The sequence below is a fragment of the Rhodofomes roseus genome, assembly GCF_022264815.1.
Source record: "Rhodofomes roseus strain CIRM-BRFM 1785 chromosome Unknown C8Q71scaffold_20, whole genome shotgun sequence".
Taxonomy (NCBI): Eukaryota; Fungi; Basidiomycota; class Agaricomycetes; order Polyporales; family Fomitopsidaceae; genus Rhodofomes; species Rhodofomes roseus.
Genome location: NW_025952976.1, coordinates 248151 through 262766, shown reverse-complemented (window position 1 = coordinate 262766; position 14616 = coordinate 248151). Strand labels below are relative to the sequence as shown.

Here is a 14616-nt window from a genome sequence, read left to right as displayed (position 1 = left end):
ACCGAGCTGAACAATATGGAAGCCTGCGCGGCATAGTTTGAGCTGTCAGTTAGGTGATTAGGTTTCGGGCATGGGCATCGTAGTAAGTACCCTCTCCATGGTCCGCGCGAAGGCATCGCTCAAAGCAGTGGGCTGTAAGGACCCAGTGTGTTGTTGGTCCTTGACGTCCAGCCCACCCTGCTTGAAAACTCAACACCCATCCGTTAGCGGAAGGGTGTCTAGCGTATGCGCCGACCTGAATGCCTCACCAAGTATACATTGCCGCCATCTGACGAGGAAGTGAATGATCACTCTCACACAGAATTGACGCTCACCACAAAGAACGAGATAGGAAATACTGAATACGTCCCCTTTAAGATGCTGTCTTTCATGGCACAACGGAGCGCGCTGTTGCTTACTTATGCTCCGGACTGGCGCATCGCCACGCTGTCCAGATAGTCCAATGCCCTGTCGATTAGAAACGATCAGTTGCGGCATACACGAGAACGACGGCGCACACCTTCAGATCGGGTAGTCGCGCACGAGCAAGGAGTTGTCATAGGAAGTCATCTGTGCTTTGGGATCACCGCGTGAACGCTAGTCTTGAACAGGGGAACACAAGTCGACGAACGATGCGCACACACGATGGAGTACTGTGGCCAAGAAGAACTGTCTTCTTAGTGGCGTATAAAGCTCCTTACTACACTAGCTAGTGTTACACGGGGGAAGTGCTCGAGACACAACAGACAAAAAATAGGTAGGCGAACATCAACAAGGAGGGAAGGCACCTAGTCTGCAACTAATAATGAACAGAACTGAGCGGCAAAAGAACAGCCACACCAAAGACCAACCACGACACCAGACGAACCGCGAGCGGAATGGACGAGAAGAACGCTTAGTGCTGGGCCCAGTTGATGCTGTTGATGTCGATGCCCTCCTGGACCATCTCCCAGAGCGGGCTCATGTCGCGCAGTCTCTGGACAACGGACACAATTTTCTCGACGACATAGTCGATCTCCGCCTCCGTCGTGAAGCGGCCCATGCCGAAGCGCAGTGACGAGTGCGCCATGTCCTCGGCCGCGCCAAGCGCGCGGAGGACATACGACGGCTCGAGCGATGCAGATGTGCATGCACTACCGGATGAGAGTGCGATGTCCTGTGCGACAAGGTTGGTTATAAATCAGCAGAAGGTGAGGTCGCGGGGTACGTACCTTCAGTGCCATGAGGAGCGACTCGCCCTCGACGTACGCGAAACTGAGGTTGACGCAGCCGGGGTAGCCGTTCGTGTCACCGTTCCGAACGACGTGGTCGACCTTCGCAGAGATGCCATTGATAAGGCGGTCCGCGAGCTCCTTGATGCGCGCGTGGTCCCGCTGGAAAGGGGGCAAGTCAGAGACATTTCTTCACAGAAGCAGCAGAGTCGAGACAGGATCTGCCACCGGGGCAGGAAGCTCAGTACCCCTGCACGGTGGATCTCGGCTGCGCCGGCGCCAGGCCTTAAGCCTGGACTCTTGCCGCGCAGCTCACATTTCGGTATATATGTACGTGCGTGTTCTCATCACTGCGTCAAGCGGATTAAACACTCACCGCCATCTCCTGCTTCGCAATGCGTGCAGCCTCACCCATACCGACGATGAGCGGGGTGGCGAGGGTGCCGCTACGCAGACCACGCTCCTGGCCACCGCCGTCGATGATCGGCTCGAGCCTCACGCGTGGGCGCCGGCGCACGTATGCGGCGCCAATGCCCTTCGGGCCGTAGATTTTGTGGCCCGACAAGCTCATGAGGTCGATGTTCGCCTCGTTGACGTCGAGAGGAATCTTGCCTGCCGCCTGCGCGGCGTCCGTGTGGAAGTAGACCCCGCGGTGCTTGCGAAGGAGCGCACCGATCTCCTTGATGGGCTGGATGACTCCGGTCTCGTTGTTGACCGTCATGATCGACACAATGGAAGTGTCCGGGCGCAGAGCGGCCTCAAGTTCGGCGAGGTCAACGATACCGTTCTGTTGCACAGGGAGGTACGTCACGTCGAAACCCTCCTCCTGGAGCTTGCGGCATGAGTCGAGCACGCACTTGTGCTCTGTCTGTGTCGTGATGATGTGCCGCTTGCGTTCCTTGTGGAACCGCGCAACACCCTTGAGGGCCATGTTATTTGACTCGGTGGCACCCGACGTAAAGACGATGTCTTTCGGGTCAGCACCAATGAGATCTGCAATGTTCTGACGCAGTGATGTCAGTACAATGTGCCAAGAACCGAACATGGCGGCCCCGAGCGACTCAGGGTGGCGAATACTCCAGATCACGAGGGAGTACACTCATGCCTCGGGACGCCTCAAGTACCGTGAGACGAGCTGATGTTAGCTGTGTCAGCCGCACTTTGCGAGCTTGGGATTGCTCGTCCCATCGAAGGCAAAAGCGTCCCCTACGGCACACTCCAACGAGCTGGCTGAGCACTACGCAGGCGCTACTTAGGTGGAATATCGCGCAGATGATGGCGTGCTCGATGCACCAGCTTGTATGCCTCCAAGAGTCGCTCGTCGTCGTCGGGGAGCAAATGACGTACCTTCCGCGCATCCTCGACGGCCTTCTCCGCTTCCCATCCATAAGCGTGAGTCCGACTGTGTGGGTTGCCGTACAAATCCGTGAAATATGGGAGCATAGCGTCCAGTACTCGCGGGTCGACTGGTGTCGTTGCCTGGGTGCACCATCCGTCAGCTTGGTTCTTTGTTCGCTTCGCGACGCTAACTCACCTGCATGTCAAGGTAAATCGGGCGGACCTTCTCGCCTAGTACACCCTCCCGGGTCGGTGCCTCGAGCTTGAATCCGAGCATATCTAACAGTGCGATTGCGATGAGAGCTGCACTTCTGCTGGAAAAGACGATGCCAGCTCACCTGACCGAGGCGTAAAGTGATCCTCGCCCTCGTAGGAGGATGGCACATCGACGACGCTGGCCCGGTCAGCGCCGGAGGGCTGGACGAGTGTTCTGCGCGCATTCTTGACCGCTGCGCGCGAGACGGACTGCCTGAGGGCGGCGCGAGAGACGGCGTTGCCTGCCTGCGAGGAGACCCTGGAGAACATGGTGGTGGATGGCGGGCGGAAGAGAGTTATCAGATAATATAAGTACCCCGCCCAGGGAACGCCGCAAACGGCAGGCGGAGGCGTGTGATTGGCTGCGCTTGGTCATGCAGTCACGCCGCCCGCCCGCCAGCTAATCAGCGGCCGCGATTAGCACAGATTGGCGAGATCTGCAGCCAATGAGGGCAGCCCTATGCCACTACGGCCGACGCGATTCGTGGCGTCGGAACAGGCTCCGCCACCAGACTCCCACCCGCCAAATCCATTCTAGCCTATCCCTCCCCGCGCTTTCGTAAGCACACCCGCGCCTTTTGTGGAACGTCCTCGTGTTGCGCACGGACCACCTCCCCAGCCCTTTTCAACGCGCCACCCAACAGGCGCGCGGTGCGTGCATCTCTTCCTTCTCCTCCATCTTCCCTCTACGCAACAATGGCTCGACGTCTCTATCTCGGCAGTACGTCCCCGTTCTGTTCTACTATGGCTGTCAGCTCACGACGGGACAGGGCTCCCTCCGGATGCGCGCGTGGACGACGTCCAGAAAATCTTCGATGGCTATGGTCGCGTTGTCGACTGCCGTGTCATGACCGGCTTTGGCTTCGTCGAATTTGAAAGCTCCAGAGATGCTGAGGATGCGGTACACCACTTCAACGGCAAACCCTTCATGGGCACCAAGTAGGACTGACGCCACTCACGTCGAACTCGGACAATGGCTAACCTTCCGAAAGTATCGTGGTTGAATTTGCCAAGGAAAGCAGGCCGCGCAGGGACCCGTACGAGCCTGAGCGTGCAATGCGTGCAAGACGTCCCCCTGGTTACCGTCTCATCGTCTCGGGTGTATCGCGCGACACGAGTTGGCAGGTATGATATCCCTCTTTTCATCGCAGATGCCGCGGATCCTCTGCCTCGGACTGCCTTCTTGAAGACCGTGGAGCCTATAGACGCGTATGGTGGCGTCAAGGACTTTCCCCGGCCGTGCCTTCTTCGTGGTGCCTGTATATGGAACAATCCTGATCTCGTCTGCCCTTCCTCTCCAGGATCTCAAGGACTTTGGTCGCGAAGCTGGTAGTGTTTCTTTTGCGGACATCGACCGCGAAAATGCTGGCGAGGGGTCAGTACCTACTGTGATTTTTTAGCCTTCGGCTTGCTAAACTTTGACGTTCAGTGTTCTTGAATATCTTGCTCGCGAAGACGCCGAGCGCGCTGTCAAAGAGCTCGACGGAAAAGATCTTCGTGGTCAACCCGTCCGCGTCACCATGGATGCAACTGTGAGGAATCTGCCTCCTCTGCCTGTTGTTACTAAACACCTCTTTATAGCGAGGCGGTGCGGACAATTATCGCCGTGACGAGGGACGCCGGGATGATCGTTATGCTCGTGATGACCGCCATGGTCGCGACGACCGTGGAAGGGATGACCGCCACGCGCGGGATGATCGCTACACCAAGGACAGCCGGGACGACCGCTATGCCAGAGACGACCGCCGGGAGGACCGTGCGCCCTACCGCCGAGAACGCTCAAAGTCACCTCCTCGACGTGGCGACTTCGACGATCGCCGTGCCCCCAGGTCTCCCCCTCCCCGGAGGGATGTGGAAGAAAAAAGGCCTGCAGGGTACGATGACCGCCGGAGTGGCTATGATGATCGTCGAGACCCTGATTCTTATTATTATGACCGTCGTAGGGACGACAGAAGACGGGACGATCGTGGTGAGGACAGGGCTTCAAGGCATGCCAATGGGGATAGCGGATGGGCGCGGTGAGGTTCGTCGGCCGGTGGTCCTGACGCGTGGAGGCGACCGCGGCGCCAACTTCCTTTGGTGCGCCCGAACGTCGCCCGTGTCCATATGGATCTTCGCAAAGAGGATCTTCGCAAGGGGTGGACGTGCTTCTCGAATAGGTTTCTCGTTCTGTATGGACCGCAATCGTGCATCGTGTACTTGAAGTTCGGATAGTCCTCGTTCGGTCGTGTGGTCGCAGGTTCGCGTTGGTCCTTCCAGGCGTTGGCGTTGGCGTTTACCGTTGTGGTTACCGAGACCCTCCCGGACTGGTTCGCGCCCCGGAGAGGAGAAAAAGGGATACCCAAGTTGGACTTGACTGTTCCCATCAATCGTGTGGTCGCGAAGCTTCTGCCGTTGGCCCGTTGAGGCGTCCCGAGGAACGTATGCCCAGGCCCATCAAGGCGATAAAGGCTCATAAGAGATTCGACGCGATGGTATCAAGCTTACAATCAGAAGGCTGCTGCATCCCCGCGACTCGCGTCGAAGAAGGTTCTTTGTTTGTGCAAGAGTGCGCCTGCTTGTCCTTCCCTTGGCCTACCCATGGTGTCGCGGACCGTCTTAAGGCCTATGTGCAAGGAGGGGAACCATGGACGGCTCTCTGCATGGTCCTTTGCCATCGATTCGCCCTGGCATAGCGTCGCGATGTACATACACCCGTGTCTAATATTATACAGTTACACAGTAGACTTCCCAGGACTATGGCTCTAATGATGCAAGTTTCATGTCTGCTCAATGAACACAAACATCTCGGCATCATTCTCGACTCCCCACCAATCCAAGTCGTGTGTATCGTCCCTATTAATTTCTGCGAGATGGTCGTCGGACATCCGCAACCAGAGCTTCATAGAAGCCTGCGCGGCCTTCGGAACCTTGAACGACTTGGCGACCTTGAGGTAGAGCGTGCGTACGTTCATAGACGGCAGGACGCGGAGTACGACCGGGTCGGATGGAGGAGGCATGGCTTTCTTGGAGGGCGGTGTGTCCGTTCGGCAGAGTTTCACATCTACGGGGTGCCCTCGAGTTTGAGATTTTCCCCGGGATGAAAAGTACAACGACGAAACGCACCGATGAGGCGGCTACTCAATGTGTCTTGACGCTGCTCCGAGGCAGATGGCGCAGCGTCGGGTCTTCCGTACTCTGTGCGCCGGTAGGGTACGTAACGCCGCCGTAAGTGCACAGCTCAGCGGTGGAAGATGGGCCCGCGAAGGTACGTACTTTCGCACAACGCGCTCCATCGTGGGTGTTCCCGGCATCGCGCGTCCTCATTGGGCGGTCCGTTTTTGTTGATCCACGAAAGGTAAAACAGTTCGCTGTCGGTCCGTTCCTTTGCGGAGACCTAGACCGACGGTCAGCGCCGTGATAACTTAGGCTCCGTCAAATATAGGACTGCATAGGTGCTGACTTACACTGGCGGCGTCAAGTGTTCTCAAAGTTAGGATTTTCGCGATGGCGAGGGCCCGCGCGTTTCGGCCCAGCTCTGCGTCTGATGACAATGACAACCACGGATAAGTCGACAGTCAGTCAACATTGCTGTCAAGTGATATGGGCGGGCATCTTGCCTTCCACAAGTGGATTGCCCGTGAGCGTCAGCGACTCTATCGCGGGACACCACTCCGAAAGATGGTCAATGTCGCGCCATGACCGAAGTCGATTATACGAGAGGGAGAGGTGTTTCAAGTGGACCGGCGGGTCGGATGGATCGTGCAGAGGTCCGATCGACTCGATGGCGTTGGAGGTTAGCACGAGGCGTTGCAGTCTATTGCGATAAATGCGTTATACGAGGTGAACGCGCAGTGGATTATGCCGTAACTCACGCTGTGTATGGTCGCAGAGCTTCGCATGTTTCCGGCCAGCTCGAGAGCGAGTTGCTATCAAGATTGATCTCTTCTAGCCTCAGATGCGATCGCGAGGCGATTGCATCTCGACCTCCCGAGAGTGTGTGGATGCGGTTGTAGCCCATCTCGATTGTCCGCAGTGCGGGCATGTAACGAATGATGTGTTGCATATCATCCCATGTCGTCAGTGTGGTATTGAGTTGGAGTTCGTAGACGTTGCGGAAAGCAGCCAGCGCCCGATCATGTTCGGTAGGGGGACATAGCCTGTTCTGGCTGCCACACAACGTTATGAGATGCTATGCAGGTGGAGGCGCTGACAGATGCTCACTTGAGTGCGAGCCGCTGCAGGTTCGGCAGTTCACAGACGATCGCTGAGACAATATCCCAAGAGATGATGAGGTTCTTCGAGAGGTCAAGGCCCCGGATTCCTGTGTGTGAGGGGTAAGCGAGGTATGGATAGAGATAATCATATAGAGGGGGGGGGGGGCGAGGCTGTCCTAGGCCGCTCTCTGTATCAACGCAACGATAACTCAGTTGAGCGCTTTCACGTCTGTCGTTCATACGCTGAAGCAAGGCGAAGCAATAATGTAGATCGTTCACTAGACATGGCACCTGCCGAGTGTAACTATGTCTCTACAGCCTTTGCGAATGAATCAAGGAAGCAAAGCCTCCGTAACTCACCAGGACAGGTCTTCGCGATGGCACCAGGAGGATTTGCAGAAGCAACGCCTTCACCATCGAGGCTCGCCTCACGAAGCCGCTCGAGATTGGCGAGCTTGCCTCTGATTCTGTCTAACCCTACTGCCTCGACTTCGATTGCGCCATTGGATGAACCGAGAACTACCTTCTCCAGCCCCGATCCGTGAGGCACGTCAATGTACTTCGAGGCTAGAGCATCGAGGAACGTGTGGCCGTACGAAATGGTTGACGACGGTCGAATGAACGATCCAGCGTTCGGTACACTGGGAGAAAGAGATGGGGTCGGTCATTGAGACGGACATGGACAGGGAGACATACTCTCACACGCAGGAGAAGTATCGTTTCCCGTTCTTTACGCCGTCATGCCTTCCTCTCTGTGGCTCATCCCATTCGACGCCGAGCCAGACCCCGGCGGTTCCGTCAACGTGCCCTACAAATCGCACGGTGCCCAGGTGTCCGCAGTGGATGAGGCGCGTTCCCACTGCCGGAAGCTGCTGGCTCGCCATCCTTCGCAGCAGAACCTGAACAACGAGTAAGTAACGAATGAAATAGGGTGTCGCGGTACGGGTGGCGGCGGTCACTGGGGGTGGCAAGTGGCGGGCCGGGTGCAGAATTGTCAGTCGCGCGCGCTTCACGTGTGCGTGTCTCTCTCCGCCATCACCGTACGGCGACCCGGCTCGCCGTCATCGAGGAAACCTTCCCAGTGCTTGTCTCCCGCAGGTTGGTGGTTGCTTTCACCCCAATGCTCGCTCGTGGCATCCGACTCGCGAGAATGACACGCTCTAGCCGTGCAGCGGCGCGGACAGCGGCCATCCAGCGGCATATGTCTTCGGACGCACTGTCGGACGAGGTATGTATATTGGTGGCTTCGCGGGCACGGAGATCATTAACCCCATTGTGGGCGACAATAGGCGTCGGTGCAGTTCAAGGAGGGCGGTTGTTTGCGGACGTATGTGCTTAACCGGCCAAAGAAGTTGAACGTCCTCAACCGGGAGATGCTGGACAAGCTTCGACCGAAGATCGAGGTCTGTCCTACACGCTCTAGAATCTACGCTCAAAATTGAGTGATGACATCCAGGAATGGAGCCAGCAAGACCTTGTGGGTGTTGTAGCGGGAATAGGAGCCGGTCGGGCGTTTTGTGCAGGAGGGGATGTCGCAAGTATGTGTTCCATGTGTCTTGAGGGACTACATCTCATGAATGCAGGTGTCGTTGAGGACTGTTCAAAACCGGAGACCCTACCCCATGCTATTGAGTTCTTCCAGCGAGAGTGAGCACTTCCTTGTTCTTTGCCACATTCCAGGATGCGAACTGTGCCTTGCAGATTTGAGATGGACTACATTCTCGCGGCCATGCCCAAGCCATACATTGCGGTAATGGACGGCATTACTAGTCAGTGCTGTCTTTTACCCTCCAGGCGCGTGATAGTGATATTGAGCTCTAGTGGGCGGTGGTGTCGGCCTCTCCGTCAATGCATCGTTCCGGATTGCCACCGAGAACACAAGCTTTGCCATGCCGGAGACGAAGATCGGCTATTGCCCGGACGTTGGTGCAAGCTTCTTCCTCTCGCGGGTCGACGGCGAGATTGGGACATATCTCGGTCTGACGTCAGATACTCTCTCTGGGCGGGCTGTTTTGTGAGTGACGACGTTGGCTGTCTCGCTTCGCCGCGACTCTGACGGGACTGTTAGCGAACATGGCTTTGCCACTCACTTCGTCCCTTCACGGCGGATACCGGGCCTCATGGATCGCATCTCATCTCTCCAGAATCCCACTTACCAGCAGATTGACGCCCTCATCGAGGAGCATAGCGAGGACGTCATCCCAAGCCAGATAACAAGCTCGCTTGTGGGCAACATTCGCATTGCGCTTGACTCGGCATTCAAGCACAAGTCGGTCGAGAAGATCATTGCGGATCTCACAAAGTTTTCCAAAGAGAGCGAGCACGAGGACGTACGCCAATGGGCGGCGAAAACTTTGGAAAGTCTTCATCTACGAAGCCCCACGAGCCTGAAGGTTGCATTGGCCGCTATCCGTAGTGGGAAATACATGACTATCTTGGAAGCTCTCCAGATGGAGTTGAACATCGCGACAGCGTTCTGCGTATGTTCACTTATATATGCTCCTATTCTAGACTGATGGGCATGCACAGCGCGGCGAGGTCAGCAAAGACTTCTCTGAAGGCGTAACCAAGGTAGTTGTCGAGAAGCTCCGGGATGTACGGCCAAACTGGCAGCCAAGCACGATCAACGAGGTGTCCGACGAGTTCATCCAAAAGTCGTTCTTCCCCAAGCTCAACGCAGATGACAAGACATCCCCGCGCCTCAACGTCCCTCAGTGGCTCGCGGACGCAGAGCACAAAGTCCAGAACCCGATGATCTACGGTCTTCCGACGGAGCAGGAGATCGGGAAGCTCGTCCTCGGCTCGCACAAGAGCAGCGGAAGCACCGTGCTCACGCTCGACGAGCTTATCGCGAAGCTCGAGGAGCAGAAGAAAGGCAAGTCGGGGGTGCGTGCGAAGGTCACCGAGGTGGTGCAGCGGAAGTGCACGACTCAGGAGGACAAGCAGTCGGGAAAGAAGTGGCTGAAGTGGATACACTGAGCGCCGTTTGCTGGGTTCTGCGGGTCGCCACACGCCGTCCATGTCTACTCACCTACAGCCCGTGTATGATGTTGATATGCACCACTTGCGTTGTTGACATGACGGTGATTGACAGGCGTGCTGGATAACAATAGACGGCGGGCACGGTGAGTCAAAGTTTCGGAGCAGCACGGTCAACTTTGCGACGGTGGCATGGCAGAACGTCAATCATGGCGGTAACATGTTCGTGTCGGCACGTCGTTTCTGAGCGTACTGGACGTAGGGGCGGGCATCATGACCTGTGCATGTCTACGAAAAAGCACCAGGTACTTGGTAACACTCTAAGCATACTGGTACTGGGCGGAACGGAACGTGTATCCGTGGGGAGTCTTGCCCGCAACTCTGTTACTACCATCGGCAGAACCTTGGTGCCGCATTCCTTAGTCACAAAGACACTGCTCCTGAGGTATGTATCATTCGGAGCTGTTCTAATTGTGACATACTGACCATGTAATTGTCCATGTAGGCGCAGTTGCAACTGAATATGGCAATACGTACCGTGGCTGACAGGCTTTTTTGTGAACCGTGAACCAATGACATGCATACTAAATCACGTTCTAAACAATAGACGTACCTTACTGATAATGGACCGGTACTAGGCGTATCGGGAGACAGGCCCGCCGGCGAACATGATCAATTCAGGACTTCGCAATCATTGAGGCGTGTCACTTTGTTATGATCCATCGCTACGAGTCAGTAGTGATTTGCTAGTTACGGTGGTAGTCTAGTAATTGGAGTGGCCTTTGCGTCGACTCGCCTTCCGAAGGAACCGGAAGACGTGCAGAGAGCGCATAGCCTGTGTATAATCGAGTCAGTAATGCAATGAGGAGCGGGACCTCGGAAAGTGTCATATCCCGCTCACGGTATTGATACGCCGGAAGAACAAGACGGGTCAGGAGCGGGGAAGAAGTGAATGGAGAAGTCCAATAGGCACACTGGGGACCACATCAAGTTGAATGCCAAGTCGAGGTCCGACTGCTGCCAGTGTACGACGCCGTAGCGGAGCGTCGGGTTAAGGCGCTCCGCTTGCGAAGAAAATACAGCACATGAGCTGTACGCAACAACAATCGTTTGGCAAGGGTTTGAGGGGCAACCGCCTCCTAGAAATGCGTCAGGTTGGATCGAGGGGCAGGGATTCGAACAAGGAGTGCCGAGTTGAGAGTGGACGGTGGCACTGGCCTCGAGGGAAGAGGGACACGTGGCCCGATTGATCTGGCCGATGTCCCCGCGGTCGTGTCTGCTCGACGGCTGTGTGTGGCGCACTTGTGCTGGAGCTCGTCTGAGGTGCGCGACAGGGCCGGTTCGCGCGTCAGCGCTCTCCCTGGATGCACCCCAAGGACCTGCGAACATCGTTTCCCGTCGCCGCCTCGTGTGCAGACTCGGACTGCCAAGGCACAGGATGGCGCTTCTTGTTCGGATCGCACACAGACTTTTCTTCTATGACCCGACGCGGCTTGCCAGTGCGAGACAGAAGGTTCCGTCGCTGACCGCGCGTCGAGGAAAGTCTTCTGGTCTTCCCGCCTCGACACTGCAGCTGCCGCTCGTGAATGAAGGTGGCAGCACGAACATTGTAATCACCTTTCCGTGCACAATGGCTGCATACCGCGGCCCAGGAACACGATATGAAACATCCCAACAGGCCCCCGTGGACACAGCGGAACACAGCTCGCAGACTGATAGAATCTGACTCGGACTTCGTCAGCAAGATCTGCACAGCCTGTTCGGAAACTGTCCGCATCTAGATTTCGATCTTGAAGCCGCGAACCTGTAACAGAACCCATAACGCTGTGGATGACCAAATACACGGCCTGATTGCATTCCTTGTACCTCGCTTTGTGTCCTTTAAAATGCAATTGTTGGCGTGCGTTGTTCCTTAGAACCCCCAGTCTGCTTCACCACGCACTACATAAACCACGCCGAGCGACATCGAATTCGCAAACTCACCACCAGCCTCCCGCGACCCATCCCCTATGATCTTCTCATCCCCCATCCACGCATTTGCCTGGTTGTCGTCAACGCTGGACAGTTCGCAGGTCCTAAACCTCCTCACCCAGCCGTTCGCCTCGGACAATGACTTCCGCGCGAGCGACTTCGATGTCGATCCTAAATCAGGCTTCTTTCCTCCGGCGCCACTGCCGAGGCTGCCAGCTGAGTTTTGCATATGGGAGACGGCGCTAGCGACTGCCCCGGGCGTACTCGCGCTTGGGAAGGACAGGAGCGAGGAGGCCTTGTCAAGGCGATCTGACGGGGCCTGGTGGAGGTCAACAATCCGCTCAGTAAGACTATGAAAATATGTTGCGTCGCGGGTACTGACTGGTTATGTTGACAGTGGCCTGTCAAGGACGTTTCCATTCTCCGGGAGGACATACGTCTTCTCCAGAGAGCGCACATGGTCCTGGCTAGTCTCATGCACTACTATGTGCATTCGCTGCCACCCACCGATACTGCGCTCATCGTCCCGAAATCCATTGCGATCCCTCTGGTCGAAGTGTCGCGGGTGTTGGGCATCGCGCCTGTACTCACCTTCGCAGACACCGTCCTCTGGAACTGGGAGCTCGTCGACCCGGCCCTACCGGTTTCCGCAGACAACATGCGCTACCTCACCACCTTCTCCGGAACAGACACCGAGCGTGGCTTCTACCTTGCTTCCGCCGCTGTCGAACTCAAGGGCGTTGAGATGCTGGACATCTTCAACCGCTTCCAGAGCCTTCCCCGCTCGAGCTACACGGACGCGCACGCGATCGCGCAGCTGGCAAGGGACCTCAATCAGCTGGCCAACGTCATCGACGGGCTGACCGAGATCTTCAAGTCCATGCGCGAGACGGTCGACCCGCATGACTTCTACTGGGTTGTGCGTCCGTGGTGGGCCGGCGCGACTTCGAAGGGGCCCAATCACCCGGGCTGGGTCCTTGAAGGCGTGCCGAACGGCGACTCCGCGCACTTCGATCTCGGCGGCGCCTCTGCTGGCCAGAGCAGCGTCATGCACGCGCTGGACGTGTTCCTCGACATCGACCATCGGCTCGCGAGCCACCGCACGCCCGCGCCGACCGAGCGTAATCGTCACGCCGACCTCGGTTTCATGCAGCGGATGTGGCGGTATATGCCGGGCAAGCACCGCGAATACCTCACACGCCTCCGGAGCGTCCGTCCAGTCGCGGAGCGCACGCCGGGTCTGCGCGAGCCATACAACGCCGCTGTCGCCGCGCTCAAGAAGCTGCGGGACTTCCATATCAGGATCGTGGCCATCTACGTGGTGACAAAGGCGGACAGCACACCGCCTGAGCGGTTCGCTCCGGAAGGTGGCGACGATGCGGAGGGGACACAGAAAGACGGTCCGGCGAGGGGCACGGGTGGAAGCGAGGTCTCGAACCTCCTCAAGGCGGGCCGAGATGCGACGAATCGAGCACTCTTGCAAGATTGAGACCAGAGATGACAACTCTGCGAGTGGTGGGAGAAGTAGGCTGTCGCATCGCTGTCTGCGATACAATGATATGTGACCTGCATGAACTCCAGTCGGCGTCAGCGATGTTGTACTATATAGTGTGTTAATAGACTAATACCTGACTTATTGTAGCATTCTGTTCCGTACCTATATTCGTAGCACGCTGTTATATTTATCTACACCAATTGTAGTGCACTGTTGGGAGCGTGACGATGTTGGGCAGGGAGTAGGTGCGCGAAGAATGAGACGGATTGAATGGCCTGTTCTCGTCCATGCAGGGCCGCGCTGTGGCGCCGTCAGCAAGTGGACAGAATCTCAACTATTTAGCCAGGAGACGACAATAAGGATCGATGGTGGACGGGATAGAAGTGAACCTACGTGCATGAGCCAGGACGGGATGTTTCCCATGGACAAATTTTACGCGCCTGCGAAGCCGCAAAAGGCCCTTTCAGGATTGTGGCAGAACTCAATAAAGTTGACACGCACCACGCCTCGGATCCGTGGAGAGCGTTGCGGGCCGCTACGGTGTTCAGGTGCGCGTGGACTAGCCAGCTTCCTAATACGCGCTCTTGTGGACGATAACACCAGGAATCGACACCGCCGCATGGTTGGGTAGAGAAGCCTGTGGTGTGTTGAGCATGCAAGAGCGAACCTGCAATGTTCCAGGCTTCCAAAGATGTGAGCCCCGTCTGGTCATATAAATCGAGCAGAGTGACTATGTGCTGTACACACCAGCGCCGCATCCCACGGCCATGCTGGGACCCGGGACTCGGACATGGATGTGATCTGCGAGACACTGCACCATGTGTAAGACAATAAAGCAATGCCATCCCTGCGAGCGTTCAACTCAGTCAATGTCTGGCATCACCGTGACGGCAGAACGTTCCGACCTTCCAAGGTGAGTGCTGCTGCAGGCTTTTGCACAGTGGGTATGCAACAATAATAGCCTGCACGCACGTATCATGGTCTGATACCATTCAACGCCGTAGAACTGCGTGCGCCGACGTCCTACCAACGTAGCGTCGACCATGACATGACGGTCAATGTAGCGAATTTGATGAGATTCAAATTCATGTTCAAAGCGTTGTTTCTGTTATACGGGCGGCTAATGCCAACATCGTTGATTGCGGAGTCTGAAACATGCTTATTGTTCCCTCCAACTCCATATTCGGAGACT

The 14616-nt window shown here is 56.6% G+C and overlaps 6 protein-coding genes across 6 annotated transcripts; 3 read left to right on the top strand and 3 right to left on the bottom strand.

The window, feature by feature from the left end:
- Positions 1-630: 630 nt before the first annotated feature.
- Positions 631-3134, bottom strand: C8Q71DRAFT_775639 (cysteine desulfurase NFS1). Its single transcript, XM_047924615.1, has 6 exons — positions 2867-3134; positions 2725-2807; positions 2538-2669; positions 1567-2193; positions 1191-1352; positions 631-1135 (listed from the first exon to the last, which is right to left on the bottom strand). The coding sequence occupies exons 1-6, from the start codon at positions 3051-3053 to the stop codon at positions 875-877; spliced, it is 1452 nt and encodes a 483-aa protein (XP_047775694.1). The 5' UTR covers positions 3054-3134; the 3' UTR covers positions 631-874.
- A 345-nt stretch (positions 3135-3479) lies between these two features.
- C8Q71DRAFT_823939 (uncharacterized protein) lies at positions 3480-4805 on the top strand (the record flags this gene model as incomplete). The annotated part of the gene is made up of 6 exons (XM_047926251.1): positions 3480-3504; positions 3554-3722; positions 3776-3908; positions 4085-4158; positions 4213-4315; positions 4365-4805. 6 exons carry the CDS (start codon positions 3480-3482, stop codon positions 4803-4805), a joined length of 945 nt encoding a protein of 314 aa, XP_047775693.1.
- A 291-nt stretch (positions 4806-5096) lies between these two features.
- On the bottom strand, positions 5097-7863 carry C8Q71DRAFT_878559 (uncharacterized protein; the record flags this gene model as incomplete). Its single annotated transcript, XM_047928444.1, has 9 exons — positions 5097-5826; positions 5889-5960; positions 6039-6159; positions 6230-6306; positions 6383-6579; positions 6638-6931; positions 6987-7086; positions 7340-7620; positions 7682-7863. The coding sequence occupies 9 exons, from the start codon at positions 7861-7863 to the stop codon at positions 5543-5545; spliced, it is 1608 nt and encodes a 535-aa protein (XP_047775692.1). The 3' UTR covers positions 5097-5542.
- Positions 7864-7996: 133 nt separating this feature from the next.
- On the top strand, positions 7997-10060 carry C8Q71DRAFT_775623 (3-hydroxyisobutyryl-coenzyme A hydrolase). The gene is made up of 8 exons (XM_047924614.1): positions 7997-8207; positions 8269-8382; positions 8436-8517; positions 8563-8626; positions 8681-8748; positions 8801-8993; positions 9048-9459; positions 9509-10060. Exons 1-8 carry the CDS (start codon positions 8100-8102, stop codon positions 9956-9958), a joined length of 1491 nt encoding a protein of 496 aa, XP_047775691.1. The 5' UTR covers positions 7997-8099; the 3' UTR covers positions 9959-10060.
- Positions 10061-11873: 1813 nt separating this feature from the next.
- Positions 11874-13515, top strand: C8Q71DRAFT_244388 (Indoleamine 2,3-dioxygenase). Its single transcript, XM_047917258.1, has 2 exons — positions 11874-12273; positions 12327-13515. The coding sequence occupies exons 1-2, from the start codon at positions 11968-11970 to the stop codon at positions 13416-13418; spliced, it is 1398 nt and encodes a 465-aa protein (XP_047775690.1). The 5' UTR covers positions 11874-11967; the 3' UTR covers positions 13419-13515.
- C8Q71DRAFT_244500 (uncharacterized protein) lies at positions 13484-14444 on the bottom strand. Its single transcript, XM_047917259.1, has 6 exons — positions 14397-14444; positions 14330-14344; positions 13926-14271; positions 13818-13864; positions 13558-13724; positions 13484-13495 (listed from the first exon to the last, which is right to left on the bottom strand). Exons 1-5 carry the CDS (start codon positions 14401-14403, stop codon positions 13612-13614), a joined length of 528 nt encoding a protein of 175 aa, XP_047775689.1. The 5' UTR covers positions 14404-14444; the 3' UTR covers positions 13484-13495; positions 13558-13611.
- Positions 14445-14616: the final 172 nt, after the last annotated feature.